The 17,829-nt window shown below is 37.4% G+C and overlaps 1 protein-coding gene across 1 annotated transcript in view; it reads right to left on the bottom strand.

The window, feature by feature from the left end:
- Positions 1-862: 862 nt before the first annotated feature.
- slc1a7a (solute carrier family 1 member 7a) overlaps positions 863-17,829 on the bottom strand; it is a 26,268-nt gene continuing 9,301 nt past the window's right edge. The window contains exons 3-11 of the mRNA XM_016283664.1: positions 9,875-10,090; positions 6,468-6,510; positions 5,477-5,708; positions 5,296-5,395; positions 3,543-3,776; positions 3,058-3,252; positions 2,199-2,333; positions 1,756-1,855; positions 863-1,658 (exon numbers count right to left, since the gene is read on the bottom strand). Of these exons, the coding sequence (XP_016139150.1) occupies positions 1,386-1,658; positions 1,756-1,855; positions 2,199-2,333; positions 3,058-3,252; positions 3,543-3,776; positions 5,296-5,395; positions 5,477-5,708; positions 6,468-6,510; positions 9,875-10,090 (1,528 nt within the window). The 3' untranslated portion in view covers positions 863-1,385. The remainder of the gene's footprint in view (positions 1,659-1,755; positions 1,856-2,198; positions 2,334-3,057; positions 3,253-3,542; positions 3,777-5,295; positions 5,396-5,476; positions 5,709-6,467; positions 6,511-9,874; positions 10,091-17,829) is intronic.

Genomic DNA, 17,829 nt, shown 5'->3' with positions numbered 1-17,829 from the left:
TTCTCCGATCACAAATGCAGACATGGTTTTATGTTTACGTGGCGCGATGCAACACAGCACGTAAAAAGACAGTATAAGTCAATATAATCCGTAATTATGTCCCCACTGGATGCAACGAATGCATCGTTTATAATGGCTTTTAATGTTTTTGTCTCGTCACTCCGGCCGGACAGGGCATCACGATATGGTGAGGGGCATAACATTTCCGTCACACGCTTGAGGTATCCGGCCAATCACAACGCACTGGATAACTGGCCAATCAGAGCACACCTTGCTCTTCAGAACGATGAGCTTTGTAAAAATCGATGCGTTTCAGAAAGGCGGGGCATAGAGGAGAAACAATAATGTACAGTATGTGGAAAATAATGTGTTTTTTGAACCTTAAACCGCATAAAGACATTTCATCACCAAATACACAAAATAATGTTCTTTTTAGCAACATCATATGACCCCTTTAAAAGAAAAATCTCAGACTCAAAATCAGACTTGTAGGTTTTTGCATTTTAAGTCTCTGTCTGTCTGTCTGTCTGTCTCTCTCTCTCTCTATATATATATATGTATATATATATATATTTATTTATTTATTATGTTAAGCCCTAAGCTGTAGCAATCTTTACGTTTCAGGGTTATCTACAGCTCTGGGTGGAGGTAGAGGCCTAAACCCCTGATATAATGCACTGATATTTGGACACTTTTAATTCTACAACCCCTAGTTTCACAGACAAGTCCAAGACTAAAATGTAAATCTGAGCTGTTTCAACTGAAATAAACTTTGTTTTGTCTTAAGATGCACACCAGTAATACTTTTTTCTAAGGCATGTTTATAAAAATGACTTAAATGTCCTAATTGAACTATGGTCTAATCCTGGCTTAGGCTAAGCCCTGTCTATGAAACCGGGCCCAAGTGTCCAAAAACTTCTTGGGGCCACTGAATGTGATCACTGGTGGTTAAATCTTCTTCAGGGGACAGTTTTTTCCTCCCTCTTTTACTGAAAGAGCAGAATTAAACAGAGAAAGCTTTGAAAAGAACCTTTCTGAAGATGAAAAAAAGATCTCAGCAGCATAAAAAAACAACACATATCCACATTCCTCAGACAAGCTGTCCATGAAGAGTGTTGTTCTTCTCTCCTGTGGATCACAGAGAAAGGACAATGATAGTAGCACTCATATGTACACCGATCTTACTCCACACACTTCGGCCAGGAGCTCAGCCTCCGGGGTTAACAGCGTTCAGCGAATCCCCTCAGCAGGTCCAAAGATTCACGGCCCCCGATCGCTTCAGCTTCCCGTCGTGAAATTCCCTAAAAGACATTCACACACAAATCCAAAGGTAGAGAAGGAGAACGGCTGGCATCTTGCAGCTCAGTTCTGGTCTGTGAAGGAGTCTAGACATTGGTTTCCAGACCGTTCATGTCTATGGTACAGTGGTCTTTGTCTTTATGGTCTCGTTTGTAATGGTGTGGAGACAGGTGAGGGGACTTGTTCTTGTCGGGGGGCCTGATGCCCTCCTCCAGCTGCATGAGACGGGCCACGTCAGGAGACAGGTGCTCAGGTTTCCTCATGGGGCCCGGCGGAGGGGGCTGGAAGCTGCCGTTTTTCTGATAGGACATCATCTGCTGGATGCTGATCATGGGCTTGGTCTCACAGATGAGAGGAATCTGTGAAGAGAAGAGGTGAAATCTATAGTGCAATGGACGTTCGAGTCCACATGCAACGTGTTATTATTTCAAACAACCTCTACAAGCTCATTCCCACCTCCTCGCCCTCCTTCACGAAGTCTTTTCTGCATATGTGTGCCATGATTCCTGTGGCCAGAGCATCACCCATCACGTTCACCATCGTCCTGAACCGATCCCTAACAGACACACAAGTAAACCTCATATTTAAAAAGTTATTGATAAAGCTCAATCATAAATCTTAACCAACATCAAGTGTTGCCAAATACCAATATGGAATTGGACTACATTTATACTGTGGCTGCAGGTCTCCCCCCCTGGAATGTGATTTCAACTGAGGTAGGAACCCCCAAAAGGAGGTTTTGACTCACCTAAACATGATTTTGGAATGATTTTTGATAGCCAATTTGCCCCAGAAGGTGACTGGGCTAGTTTTGAGTAGCAGTTTGGCTGGTCTACATCTCTACATCACAAATCTACATTTACAATGGAAATGAATGAATGAATAAGAGAGAGACTTACAGGGCCCAATCCACAGCGATAATAAGAGTGATGTCATCTGTAGGAAGTCCCACTGAGGTTAACACTATCACCATGGTTACCAGGCCAGCTTGTGGAATGCCAGCAGCTCCGATACTGGCTGCTGTAGCTGTGATGCTAAAGTAAAAAGTAAAAAAAAAAAGATTCACAAAATACAGAATGAGAAAGAACTTACTGATATCTTTTCGTAAGATATATATGTATATATATATATATTTAAAAAAAAAATTAATCATTATGATTTGGCACTAATGTTAAATACTTAATGTATGTTTTTGACAAATTTCTTAAATAATGAAAGGTAAATAACAGAATCCAGTCAAAAAGATACATCTGAATTATAATTATATGTATATTTTATATATGTATATCACTGAATTTATCCATATTTAATATATTAATAAATTATGTGATATCATCATAAATGAATATATGAATAAATAAATATAAAAAATTAATATATTAATAAATTAAGCGAATTCCACCAGTTGGTGGGTCGCAACAAAGGAACTAACAATGATGTTTAAAATGTGCATGTCATTGATGGAGTTACTAAACAACATTAACATATAATAATGATAATTATTATTATTATTATTATTGCTATTATTATTAGTAGTAGTAGTAGTAGTAGTAGTAGTATTACAAAAAATAATATTATTATTATCCACTGAAAAAAAAAGAAGAAGAAAAAAAAGAAAATGTAACCTAAATTAAAATTGTTCGGATGGAACAATCACAAATGTTCATATTCAGATGAATATTCAAGATTAATTAGAGCATAAATCTGACCAGACAATATCTATGGTCAAAAGGGGCATCTTACAAATTCTTACCCTACCTGATGGTGATGATCTGTCCAAAGTCCAGCTCGTAGTTGTTGACTTGAGCGATAAAAATGGCTGCCACGGCCTCATATAGGGCAGTGCCGTCCATGTTGATAGTGGCACCAACAGGAAGTACGAAGCGAATGATGCGGCGGTCAATGTGGTTGTTCTCCAGGAGGCACTTAAAGGTGATAGGCAGCGTGGCAGAGCTGGAGTACAACACAAGAGTTTGTCATTTACATTTGGGCTACATTTAATTCAAGGCTGGAATACACAACTTTTTGTTTTCATTTGTTATGTGTCTTCTAGCAATGAGATGCCTGTTTCTGCATGAGTTTGGTGTGTTTGGAACAATTTGAATGTCTGGTAGTGTGTGATCCTCAGCTGTATAGTGATGATGGGCAGTTTTTCTTGGTAAACATTTACAAAGTCGGTAAGTGTTCCGTTATCATCTAGCAGGGCTTAGCTCAAACTATGAATTGCATGAAGGTGCGGTTACCTGGATGAAGTAGCTAATGAGATGAGCAGGGCCTGTAAAATCCCTCGGATGTAGACGATGGGGCTCTTTTTCGTAATGAAGAAATACATGGAAGGCAGGATGAACAGGCCGTGAAGCACCAGCCCCATGACCACAGTGATGGCATAGAAGCCCAGTTTCTTCCCCATAGCTGAGGGGTCGTCCATTTCCAAGATCTTTCCCGCCACCAGAAACACAATCCCAAATGGGAAGTACCTGAGGTGTTACATCAGAAATAGATGCCATTCAGGGGGAATTCACTGAACAGTTGCACAGGGTATGTTGGTGCAAATACTGGTGCAGTGCTGAATTTTTTAAGGCTCAAACTGCGCAGCATATAAAAAGGGTAATTGTGAATTGCATATAAACTCAGAATTCTGAGAGATAAAGTCAGAATTGCAAGGTATAAACTCACAATTGAGAGAAAATATCTCAGCAATTCTGAGAAAAGAGTCTCTTTAAGGCAAGTCATGTCACTCGGCGGCCATCTTTGAAACACCTCTCGGGCATGCAAGTGCAGCTTCTATCACTTTGAATGGGGAAACATCGAATTCTCCAAAACTGTTCACTGAGCTTACGATTACATTTTATATTTGAAATCGCCAATGAAATCTGACAACAACTGTGTCATAAATGTTGTTTCTTTTGCTCAAATAGCGTTATAAAAAGCGTATTTTTCAGGCTAGATCAGCCAGTGTGCATGCGCAGTCCTAAGCGCACGTCTCAGAACGCTGACTGTTTCTATCAGTGGCGGCTCGTCGTGGGGAGGCAGGGGAGGCACAGCTTCCCCAAAGTTTTGAGGTGAAAATGGGAGGACAATTTAATGTTAATAGAATTCACAATTCATTCACAGTTCATATCTCAGAACATGTATTTTTTGTTTGTAATTTCACAGCTGTAATACCATAACATGTTACTGAAGTTGGAAAGCGCCGCTTTTCTATCGCGTATCTGCTGATGTAACTACAACCGCTAGGTGATAGAGAAGGGGAGGGGCAGGCCGGGGGAGAGCTGAGCTCTCGTGCCTCCGTTGGTAAAAAAAAAATAGCCCATCAGCATCGAGTGTTCACTTTCAGCACTGAGGAGTGTTGAGAAAAGACACCTCGTAGAGGAGGCTAGCCTCCCTTCTGGTATATCAACCAATCATCATATAGATGTAAATTACGTGATATTAGTTTGAACGTCTGCCGCTGCGCTGATAATGTACCAAGTACTTATGATGAGTAGCGATATTGAATATTTGATCGCCAACAGATTTACCAAGCTGTCATTCAAACAGTAAATATACAAATTAAAAATAAAGGGAGAACAGCAGTCGGCTCTTTTAACACAGACTGTTAAGAAGGGATGGATGTTTGCTTCAAGTGATAGGCCAGGTAAATGAAATTATATTATCTTGCTGTATGTGTGTCGTTTTCTTTACGTTTTCTGACTAAAAGCAACCAAAAAGCCATTTTAAAGTGGTTAAGCAAATAATGATAATAATAATAATAATAATAATCGGCAATTGCGTATTTATATCTCACAGTTCTGAGGAAATTATGAGATACAAAGTCGCAATTACCTTTTTTTTTTTTTTTTTTTATTCAGTTGTGGAAACAGGCTTCCATAGTTTGGTGAGAATGACCCCAACATAACTCTGTGTAATGGCTCTAGTGATTTGGTTTATTGTCGTAGTAAGACATACAATAATTTGGGGTTTGAGTTACATGATGCTTGTATTAGTTGTATATACCATATAACAATGGCCACAATTTTCAGCACGGCTTCATTGAGACTCTGGCAGAAGTTGACGAGAGCGCTGCCATTTGGTCCCATTCTTCCAAGCATGATTCCTAAACGACAAGAATAACTGAGTATTTATAAAACAGACTGGATAAAGCTGTGGAATTCCAGATGTTGCTGCATGCACTCACCCATAGTAGCTGAGAAGATCACGATGCCGAGGACGTTCATGCCTTCACTGGTGCCAGGAAGCGTCCTGAAGACCACATCCGGAGGTGGCGTCAGGTCCAGGGAGAAGTTCTGGATATCTGTGCCGTTGTCATCCTGGATCCCATAAATGAAGACCCGTCTGGTGGTGGCGTCTAGTACGTCCTGACCAATGGCTGGTTTGGGCTTCATGATAGGGATGCTCCTTGTGCGATACTACAATTCCATTACAATTCATCATTAACATGGCATATATAAAACAAATTCACAGCAAAAAGTACAGTAATGCAAAGCGACAATATCAAAGGAACTGTACACATGCAAGGTTAATTTTGAACATTATGCATGCAATTCTGACCGAGCTGATAATTATTTCCATGTTTTAGCCAATAATTGATAACCAGTTCACATTACAGCCCTTCATTACTCTGTCTAAATAAATTAAATGAAACACTAAAAGCTAAAATCAATCAGTTCAAAAGTAAATTTAGGCATCACAATATTATAATGTGCAGTATGAAAAATAGATATTTATTTTAAGAACAATAATGATAATATTTAACTGTTTTTGGTAACACTTTATTTTAAGGTGTCCTTGTTGCAGTGTAATTATACATTTAATTAATAATGTAATCTTAATTAACTACATGTACTTACTATATAGTTAGGGTTAGGATTAGGGTTACTTGCATGTAATTATGCATAATTTATTGTTATTATAATAGTAAGTACATGTAACGTGTAACAAGGACACCTTAAAATAAAGTGTTACCAAAAACACTGTTAAATATTATCATTATTGTGATCATGATAATATCACAAAAACTAACCGTGCTTTTTATATATATATTGTTTTTAAAAGTTAACTTAAAGTGAGCAGCAGATGACTACAAATAATTTAAATAGAAGAAAAGAGCTGCACAATAGCGTTGAAGGCACAGGGCATGAAACTAATAGAAAAACGTAAAAACTCACTTGCTGAAAAGTAGCTTGGACCAAGTTGGCTGGGAACATGTTGCTGATAGAGAAAAGAGAGTTTTTTTTTTTAATGAATATTATAACGAAGATTAATGTTTATTACACAGAATCAGTGGCATTCTGCTGAAAATACTAAACTGGTTTGTTCTGATTATCCACAAATTTGGTGCTGGTCAGTCTGGTAGACCAGCAAAACTAAGCTGGTGAGGCTGGATAAACAGGAAGTTTTGTTGACTGAGCTAATTAAATGGGGTCAACATCCAAATCACAACATTTGCTGTTGACCAAGCATGGTATTTATTGCATCTGTAAAAGCACCCCTTGCACAACAGAAGAAGAGGAATATATGACAAGAAACTTTTCAGTTGGACGAAGTCCAACTCTAACTGAAGTTTAAAATGTATGAACCTAAAAGTTAAAAGATAATAACAGCATTTAAGGTGAATTCAAACGAGTACACATAGGAGCATATACCACAAAGGGGTCTGTGATTTCAAAATGCAATTTTATGTTGGCATATGTTCTTTCCCATCACCAGCAAAACACAATAAGTGCATTGCAGAAGTGTCCACATTGTGACACAGTCAACTAATCCTAATCCAAGTGCCTTGCGTCTGGTTAGCACAGACAGCCCCAGAAACGCCAATCCCAATAACCTCTCAGTGGAGATCACAAATATCACATGCTAATTTGGTACCTTTCTAATTTTAACTGTCTAAGACTTTCATCATGAAATGCACTGTTAACAAATTGAGGTAATCTTGTGGCTGTATGAATAGTCTCCTCCTCTTTCAACACCTCAGTGAGGGCCATATGGTCTCAGGCTCAGATGAGTAATCAGTTTATGCTCCAGTCTTCACCATACACTCCAATGAAACGGGCCATGCTCTGTCACGCAGTACAGGAGACAGGTGGGGCAGGAATTCCCCATACCTTAGTCCTCAGCCAACCCTAAACTGAGCCATGTCTAAGCTCTCCTGATCCCTCAACATCACAGACACTATACTTTAACACAGAATCCAGATATTCACAATGAAATAAAATCATTATGCCTGGCAATTAACAGCAGGTGATGGTGCAATGCATCTTTGCCTTTGTGTAGAATGGGATTTATGTTTATATTTCTGAGAAATGACAATCGTTTTTTTAAGTAGATAGCAATAATAATGCTCATGATCAATATACACAACACAAGCATCCTTGCATATAAAACGTGTGGCTCACTTTTAAAGAACATTATACTCAATACATATCCTGAACTAACTAACAATTTTCAGCAGTCAAGCATTGTGGAATGAATGTCAAGATCTGGGGTTGTTTTTCCCCACCTAAGGACTTAATATGAACAAAACCTAACTAAATAACTAACTGACTGACTGACTAACTAACAACAATAAAGCATTGTGGAATGAATGTAAAGATTTAGGGCTGTCTTTCCCACTTAAGGTATATGAACTAAAACTAACTAACTAACTAACAATAAATTATGTTGAATTATGGGCTGCATTTCTCTTGCTAAACCAACCAACTAACAATTTCCAAAGGTCAAGCATTGTGAAATGAATGTCAAAATCTGGAGCTGTCTTTATGAGGACTTCATATGAACTAACTAACTAACTGAGGACTTAATATAAACAAAAACTAACTAACTAACTAATTAACTAACAACAGTAAAGCAGTGTGGAATGAATGTTAAGATTTGGAGCGGTCTTTTCCAATTGAGGACTCTATGAACTAACTAACTAACTAACTGAGGACTTAATATGAACAAAAACTAACTAACTAACAACAGCCAAGCATTGTGGAATGAATGTTAAGATTTGCAGCTGTCTTTTCCAATTGAGGACTCTATGAACTAACTAACTAACTAACCAACCAACCAACTAACTAACTAACTAACTAACAACAGTCAAGCATTGTGGAATGAATGTTAAGATTTGGAGCGGTCTTTTCCAATTGAGGACTATATGAACTAACTAACTAACTAACCAACCAACCAACTAACTAACTAACTAACTAACTAACTAACTAACTAACTAACAACAGTCAAGCATTGTGGAATGAATGTTAAGATTTGGAGCTGTCTTTTCCAATTGAGGACTCTATGAACTAACTAACTAACCAAACCAACCAACTAACTAACAACAGTTAAGCATTGTGGAATGAATGTTAAGATTTGGAGCTGTCTTTTCCAATTGAGGACTCTATGAACTAACTAACTAACCAAACCAACCAACTAACTAACAACAGTTAAGCATTGTGGAATGAATGTTAAGATTTGGAGCTGTCTTTTCCAATTGAGGACTCTATGAACTAACTAACTAACCAAACCAACCAACTAACTAACAACAGTTAAGCATTGTGGAATGAATGTTAAGATTTGGAGCTGTCTTTTCCAATTGAGGACTCTATGAACTAACTAACTAACCAAACCAACCAACTAACTAACAACAGTTAAGCATTGTGGAATGAATGTTAAGATTTGGAGCTGTCTTTTCCAATTGAGGACTCTATGAACTAACCAACCAACCAACCAACCAACTAACTAACTAACAGCAGTCAAGCATTGTGGAATGAATGTCAAGATCTGGGGTTGTCTTTCCCCACCTGAGGACTTAATACAAACTAAAAACAACTAACTAACTAATAGTCAAGCACGGTAGAATGATTGTCAAGATTTGGGGCTCTCTTTCCCACCTGAGTACTCCATATAAACTGACTAACTAACTAACAATGAATCATGTTGATAGGAATGTCAAGATCTAGGCTGCATTTCCCCTTGCTAAACAAACAACTAACTAACAATTTCCAACAGTCAAGCATTGTGTGAGTATATACAGTAGTCAACATTTGAAGTGGGTCAAAACCTTTCATCAAAGTTGTCCTAAAACCTAAAACCAAAATGCGTTCTTGTCTTAAGACAATTTGATGAACTTTTTTGATCCACTTCAAATGTTGACTACTGCATACTGCTGCCTACATAAAGAATTGCCTTTAAGCACAACAAAGATAAGTAAAGTGAAATAAATGTCAAGATCTGGGGCTGTCTTTCTCCTCCTGACTCCATATGAATTTACTACATTCAAGTAACTGTTTGTGACAAGTTCTTGACTAACTGTTCCACTGACCGGCTGGAACAGTGACACAGTGTAACTGGGGTAAACTCCGGCCTCATTTTCTCAAGCAAACACTAACTGGCTTATCATGAGCTTTACTCACAAGGTTTAACAGACAGCTCAAAGCCTCAGCATGTGAGATGTCTGGAACACTTTATAATCTATCACTGAAAACATGAGGGAAGTAACAGTGTTTTTCTCTGCACAGTTAACTGAAACCTACGCAATAACTATCCTAGCATAGGCAGCAAACAGACTGATCATGGATACACAATAGCACATGCTTACCGGATAAGGTCCAGCAGAGCATCAGCTGAGCTCATGATGGGCTTCCCGCTGTCCTCCGAATCCTCCTTCTGGGCAGCTCCACCCGGGTGGATGATGATGACCATGACAATGCCCACCACCACAGCCACAAAAGTCGTCCACAGATAATAAGAGATTGTCATGATGCCCAGTCGACTGGAGCACTTAGCATCCAGTGCTGCCAAACCAGACATCAAACTGAGGAGAGAATTTTTTTTTTAAAGAATATGTAAAACAATTAATAAATCAATTGAATGCAGAGATGCTAAAATATCAAATCAAATAAAATAATTTAAATCTAAAATACATAAAAAAAATTTTTTTTTTTAAATCACATCATTGAACAAATTCAAAGACCAGAGCTATAATAATAACACATCTCCAAAACAGGTCAATTATCTTAATTGTCCAATATCTACAGTTAAATGCCCAGTCGACTGGAGCACTTAGCATCCAGTGCTGCCAAACCAGACATCAAACTGAGGAGAGAATTTTTTTTTTAAAGAATATGTAAAACAATTAATAAATCAATTGAATGCAGAGATGCTAAAATATCAAATCAAATAAAATAATTTAAATCTAAAATACATAAAAAAAATTTTTTTTTAAATCACATCATTGAACAAATTCAAAGACCAGAGCTATAATAATAACACATCTCCAAAACAGGTCAATTATCTTAATTGTCCAATATCTACAGTTAATAACTAACACAAAAAATATTGCAAAGTGGTTGCTGAAATATATTTATGAACACAAACATTCAGAAGTCAGTCGGACTTTTAGTAAAATAATAAAAAAAGAAAGAAATACAACCAAAAAGCAATGCAAATAATTGTTGAAATATTTAATGTTTAAAGGTTAAAATAATCTTTTTGCATTCTTTTTTTCTGCTATGTATTTATTTATTGTTTGTTAGTTTACATCAGTATCCTGTTACATCTTAATGACATCTTCAACTTCAGAAACCTCACAGAACAGCTTGATTCTTCACTCTGATGGGCTTAACTAGGGCTCAGTCTTTCAGGTTTTGGGGAACATTACATGTGAAGTAGACCCAAAAAAGGCACAATATATTATGTATCTCCCGATAGCTTAAAAACAAGCCACATGCTTTGATATGACTCGATATGGTGCCATCACTGAACCTATCATCACAGTGATTACACTATCCTCAGCAACTCAACAAAGATCTCTGATTTATAGAAAATAACTGATTTTTTGCCACCTTGAACAACCTTTTGCTCAGCTGTGAGAGTTACGTAAGACTATGACACAGATGTTTGCTCTGTGTTGACCTCCATATTACTACAGGAACTGGGGTCCTAATCATGACAAGAAAAGCAAAGACAAGTAATAACTTTTTGTTGGGTAATTTATCTGCAATGCTCGGAAGCACTAAGAGGCCATGTATCATCATCACTATTATTAAGCTTTTTTCCTCAATCTCAACAAAACAACATTTTGTTCTATGTTATTTTGAAGGTTTCACTCAGGCATTCCCCCCAGTACTAGAGCATATGCACATCTGCACTCTTCAAAAACAGTGCTTTCTCTTAACACATTAAAAGACAGAGAATGTCTTTTATACTGCTATCTATTTGTCCACATGTCATGCTAACAGGAAACTATGCTTCTAACCACAAGTTGAGAGCTGTAGTTCCAACCACACAAATTTGTGATGCTGTTTGCAAATGTTTGTTGGCGCTGTGGATTCAGGAAACACTAAATCATTGAACTATATTTATAAAAGTGGAACTTGCAACCATAGACACTTGTATCCCAGACATCCTAGTCCTTTGAGCTGGCTACCAATGAAATTAAGCAGATGTTCAGAATCACTAAAAGCTGTAGGCTTCTTCTGAAGTATCAGACACTAATTCAGAAGTGCTTTGTCACTGACATTCATAGAGCTATTTCAGTTTGAATGAGTCCCTGGTAAAAGTACTTTGGGAAGCTAATTTAAATAAGACAAAAGGAAATCCTCTTCCATTCAATACTCATTGCAATTCTGTTATTATGTCCAGATATTGATTCCTCCATTTCTATTCTCAATTTGCTCCTCCATCATTGCATCCATTGATGGAAGAGCAATTAACCTGTCAAGGTCCCTAGATCTGAATTCATTATTTTAAATAAGCAATTCTTCATTGTTTAGAGGATTTGGAAAGCTGCATACTGTGTTGTGCAACAAACACAAAAATCTGAAAAGCCAAAATGATCACTGCTGCACACAGAGACAATGAAAAGAGCTTGATAGTAATGAAATCTTTGCTGTCTTATGAGACATCCTTTGCTGGAGAGTAACTAACCAAAAGGAGCAAGGCTACTAAACTAGCAGTCGTGCAATTTGACATATAAAATAAATCTCTGCAGTTATTTTATATTATTGTAAAACAGCATTACATTGACTTACATTATAGATTACTAAGACAAATTTTTATCCTCACAATGTGGATTAATTTGAAATAATTCAAACTTGTATTATTATAGCTGTGAAATAGGTTTTGGGTTTTAAGTGTTATTTTTTCACACCAAAATCATGTTCACACATTTGTGTGTCTTGTAGCTATACTATTAAAACACTGAGTACTTTAATGTTTACATTCACTTCCACTGAACGTGTGTGTTTTTAAGAAAAAAAAGAAGTCAAATTAATTGTTGCGTTAACTGAAATTTATGGAAGCCCGTTTCCGCCACTGAATGAAAAAAAAAATTGTGAGATATAAACTCGCAATTGCGAGCTTTAAAGTCAGAATTGCAAAGTCAGAAGAAATAAAGTCACAATTGCGAGCTATAAAGTCAGAATTGCGAGATTTAAAGTCAGAATTGTGAGTTATAAAGTCAGAATTCTGAGAAATAAAGTCACAATTGCGAGCTATAAACTCGCAATTGCGATATATAAAGTCAGAATTCTGAGAAATAAAGTCAGAATTGTGAGATAAAAAGTCGCAATTACCTCTTTTATTTTTTATTCAGTGGCGGAAACGGGCTTCCATAGAAATTAGTGCTGTCAACTGAATTTAACTTGAACCTGCACTGCAAAAAAGTTTTTTTCCCCTAATAGGCTTACAAATATCTAAACATTCTTAAATCAAGACACATTTACTTGAGAAACAAAATGACTTAAGATATTTTGGGCCAGTTTTACTAACAGTTTGTGTCTTTTGCCATTAAAATAGTACTGTCAGGAATTAGCCTACTAAAAACGCGCAGTGAGGAATTAGCACTGAAAAGGCATGGACACAGTTATTTTTGTGCCTGGCATTATTGAATATGCATTTGTAGGAGTTTCCCTTTCAGACGCAAAATATATGGGAGGAGAGTATTAAAATGAATCACGCATTTACTAAATTACTGACATTTGCGCCATTATTTAACACCCCAAAAAAGCATGTCTTAAAGCAGGTGGAAATTTGCGCTGGCCATTATGGAAATGATCTGGCTGTGTTCTTTAATGTGCGCATTGTCAGTTTTTTGCGCTTTTATGGAATTGCGCTCTAACGCTAATTTGCCCTGTTTAGTAAATCTGGACTTAAGTCTTGTTTTCTGAAAAATTTATAAAAATGTGTTATTTTTTGCTTAAAACAAGAAAAAAATGTCTTTGACAGTAAACAAAAAAATTACTTAATTTTGATATATTGTGCCACAAAACAAAACTTAATACCTTATGTCATTTTGCTTCTCAAGAACATGTATCTTGATATGTTTAGATATTTGTAATAAAAATGGGACAACAATACTAAGAAAATGTTTTTTTGCAGTACATTGGTATTTGCAATGAATATCCCTTTAGGAAAATAAACAGAGTTCATTTTGGTTTCACGTCAACTCTAATGACTTCAGTCTGTTTAAGAATAAACTAATACATGAAATAGAAACACTATTGGTCACATATGATACAAAATAAACTTGTTGATTAAATAAAAAAATTAAGTAAAACATAAATTAAAGCTGCACCTCCAGTCACCATAATTACACTTGCAGTATTGACTCATTATCTGATGACTAATGATCAAGCTACTAATAATTCACTACAGGGACCAAGCAAGAGTTTGTGGTAATAAAAATATATTAAATTCATTACTGTACATATTGTTAAGACAAAACATGTCTACTAATGCATAAACACTTGATGAGACTTTAATACTTCTTGGCTGAAGTCATAAATGTGCAAAAAACATTAGGTCACACTTTAGTTTGGGGACCAATTCTCACTATTAACTATTAACTGTGACTTTTGCTTCAATAAACTCCTAATTTGCTGCTTATTAATAGTTAGTAAGGTTAGTTGTAAAGTTTAGGTATTGGGTCAGATTAAGGGATGTGTGCCTTAATTAATATGTGCTTTATAAGTACTAATAAACAGCCAATAAAGTAGCAATATGCATGCTAATGAGCAACTAGTTAATAGCCCAGGGGAGGTCGCGGCGAGACCGCAGAATGAAAGCTGCAGCCCGCCGAGGTTTCAGCAGCCTGGATGGCAACCCCCGCTGATACGCCGTCACACCAACGCCAGCTGTTTCTCGAACACTCGCGGAGATTCGTCCTGTAGAAGGCTCGGCTCCGAAGCGAAAAGCTGATGTGCGTTTGCACGCGCTCTCCTTTTATACCCGCGCTGCGGGGCGGGGTGCGCGTGGCGAAGCACGCACGCCAACTGTCATTGGCTTGTTTAGTTAAAACTCGAAGGTGATTGGGCTCTCGGGCGAGATCCCAATTCGTCAGTCACTGACGTAACGTTGAACGTGACTGACTGAATGGGAACTGGTACCCAAACTATAGTGTTACCAAAAATAATTCAAATTAAAACATTAAATAGATCTGGATCATGGTTTTACAAGCTAAAAACAACAACACAAAAGAGGATACTTTATCTCCTCATTTCAGAAGACCTCCAAACACCACCACCAACAACACAAAATTTGGAATAAAACAACAACATATCAGCTTTAAGGAACATAATCTTATAGAGCTCATCAATCTGCCACCATGATGGAGCTGAGATGAAAAAAAGACGTGCCTTAATCTTTCAAAATGTCAATTGATTTTCTCCATATAGATGCAATCATTATGCATTGACAACAGCAGCGCCCAACATTAAAAATGAAAAATGTCTTAAAGCAGACTTTTTTAACATGAGAGGATTATGTGTCCACATTTATGTATTAAAATGTAAATGCAGAACAACAGGAAATGGAGATTTGGATTTGATTGGGGCTCAGAAAGTGCCATGTTATCAAAGGCAGTACATCTAAAGCATCTATCCTGTAATGGTATTTGCCTATAGACCAATGAGAAACACACACACACACACACACACACAACACACACACACACACATGGCAGCTGTGGTTGCCAGATCTTTGGCATGAAATATATGGTAGCAAACATTTATAAACTCGCATTAACTGATACAATGTTATTATACAAACCTACTGAAGTACTCAAATCTACCTTTACAATACATTGAGAACCACCAAAAAACTCATGTGAATATGAGAATGTATCCTGATGAATCAAAGTTCATCACAAGTAGCTTTTCCACAAGCTGATGTAAATACTAATATATACTATATGTAGAGTGTCATACTCGCATGAATAAATCTAGTTTTGATCTTTAGTAGGCTACTCCATCCACATTTGCCTTTAGACTGAATGTAGGCTACTGGATTTTCTTGCCCCTGAATTACATTTCGAAATATACGTATTTTGGGATATGAAATACACAGAAATATATTGAAATATATTTTCAATTTCAAAAACATTTTTAACTTAACTACATTGTTTACAACATATATTTAACATATTTGTTTCTGGCCAAAATATATCTTAAATATATTTTTGCTGCACGGGTTTCCACTTCTAAAAACTGTAAATCGAACAGTATTTTACTGTAAAATTACATGTTGGATTCATTACAGTTTTTCACTTTATAGTATGGGAACTTACCATTTTACAGGTTTTTCCTATAGCACTTTTTACAGTTTCTTTTACTGTTAAAATTATGGTAATTTCTTTCAGTGTAAACTACATTCACAATAAAGTGCATGCCATAATCTTTTGGAATTCCCCATTGGTGACCTTTTAAAACTGTTCTGGCCATTGATTAAAGATCAGCATCATACTGAAATGCACACAGGGATAAGAAAGGGCCTTTGATTGTGGCTGGTGTGTTCATCGGATAATCTGGTTTCCGCTCTTGCTGGTAGGCAGATTGCGTTGAAACGAGGACAGTACGCAGACCCTGCTTTGGCCCCTAAGCCCTAGCATACCATTTGATTAATATGACATTTTTATTCATTTTAAACCAGCCAAGGCATTGACTGACCCTTGAGCATCTTCGGTCTCTGACCCTGATGAGGAAGGCTCTCATAACCCAAATGATCCTCTTGATAAGATGACATTCTGACTTCCTAATTCAATTTGCCGCTAACTACTACATTTAGGTCAACATAAACCTGACTGTTTTATATTTAGTCTCTGGCCACTGTATTTGGAAGCACTACTTTGGTGTCTGATAGGAGATGTCTTGGCTACTGTGCACATCCTTAGATTATTGGTAATTAACAACCCTGACGTAATGACTCCCTAGTGCGTGTGTTTATGTTCGCTGGGCATCTGGAACACTGACCCAGAAGGAAATGTGTGTTTGGAATGAGAATCAACTTCCTTTTAAGACTTTGCTGCACCAGAGCATGTGATCATTTGCTTTGGATAGTTTTCTTCTACCTTTGTGGTTGCCAGTTATAGATATTGCACAAACAGAATGGCTGTTAAATCCTAAACCAATACTGACAGTTAACAAAATTTCATGCTTTTTAGAGGGTTAGTTCTCAAAAAACATTAAAGGGGTCATATGATGCGATTTCAATTTTTCCTTTCTCTTTGAAGTGTTACAAGCTCTTGGTGCATAAAGAAGATCTGTAAAGTTGCAAAGACTAAAGTCTCAAATCCAAAGAGATATTCTTTATAAAAGTTAAGAGTCAACCACGCCAACCTAAAACGGCTCGTTCTAACACGCCCCCACATATCTACGTCACGATTTGCATAACGCCGCCCAAATGTTCATGCAAAGAAAGAAGGCATAACTTTTATTCTCGCTGTAGTATTGTTGTTGCCGCCGCCATGTCGTGAAGGCACTGTGTGTTTTGTTGTGAAAGCGAAACTACTTTGTTTGGCCTTCCAAAAAAGGACTTATCTGCTTCGTCATGCCTGGAGCTGATCCGTGCTGGTCGCTGAGGAAATACATCAACTTCGCGCTATGCATCATCGGATCGGCTTTCACCGTGGACGAAGCGGAGTCCAGCCCGGGGTCGCCACATATGGTTGCCGCAAGCCTCCTTCGTCGAATCCGCCGTTCTCAAGCCCACTGGTCGCTCCTCACTCAAGCCCTCCGTGTGTTTCGTTGTGAAAGCGAAACTACTTTGTTTGGTCTTCCAAAAGAGGACACAACTAGAAATCAGTGGTTAAGTTGTATTTACAACACTGTTCCAGAACACTTCAACCCAAATATTCAGAAGTGTGCAGCACATTTTATGGAGGACTGTTTCCTGTGAGAGTAGCCTACAATGCCGGTGTCTGTTTCTATAAAGTGGGGCAGTTCCAACTTTGCAAGGACAGTCTGGCGCTTCTGACTCACAGCCATTAAGTACGTTTTTGATATTTAAAGAATTTGCCACTGACGATTCAAACGCGAGTTTTGAGCAGTGTAGAGTAGCACTTGTTGTTTGTCATTTCTCCAGACATGGTTGCATGTTTACGTGGCGCGATATGCAACGCAACGCGTAAAAAGACAGTATAAGTCATTATAATCAGTAATTATGTCCCCACTGGATGCAACAAATGCCTCGTTTGTAATGGGTTTTAATGTTTTTGTCTCGTCGCTCCGGTCAGACCGGGCATCATCACAATATGGTAAGGGGCGTAACATTTCCGTC

This window comes from Sinocyclocheilus grahami, unplaced genomic scaffold (genome assembly GCF_001515645.1).
Source record: "Sinocyclocheilus grahami isolate Dianchi unplaced genomic scaffold, SAMN03320097.WGS_v1.1 scaffold176.1, whole genome shotgun sequence".
NCBI lineage: Eukaryota > Metazoa > Chordata > Actinopteri > Cypriniformes > Cyprinidae > Sinocyclocheilus > Sinocyclocheilus grahami.
Note: the sequence above shows the minus strand (reverse complement) of the source record. Positions and strands in the feature narration are given on the sequence as shown.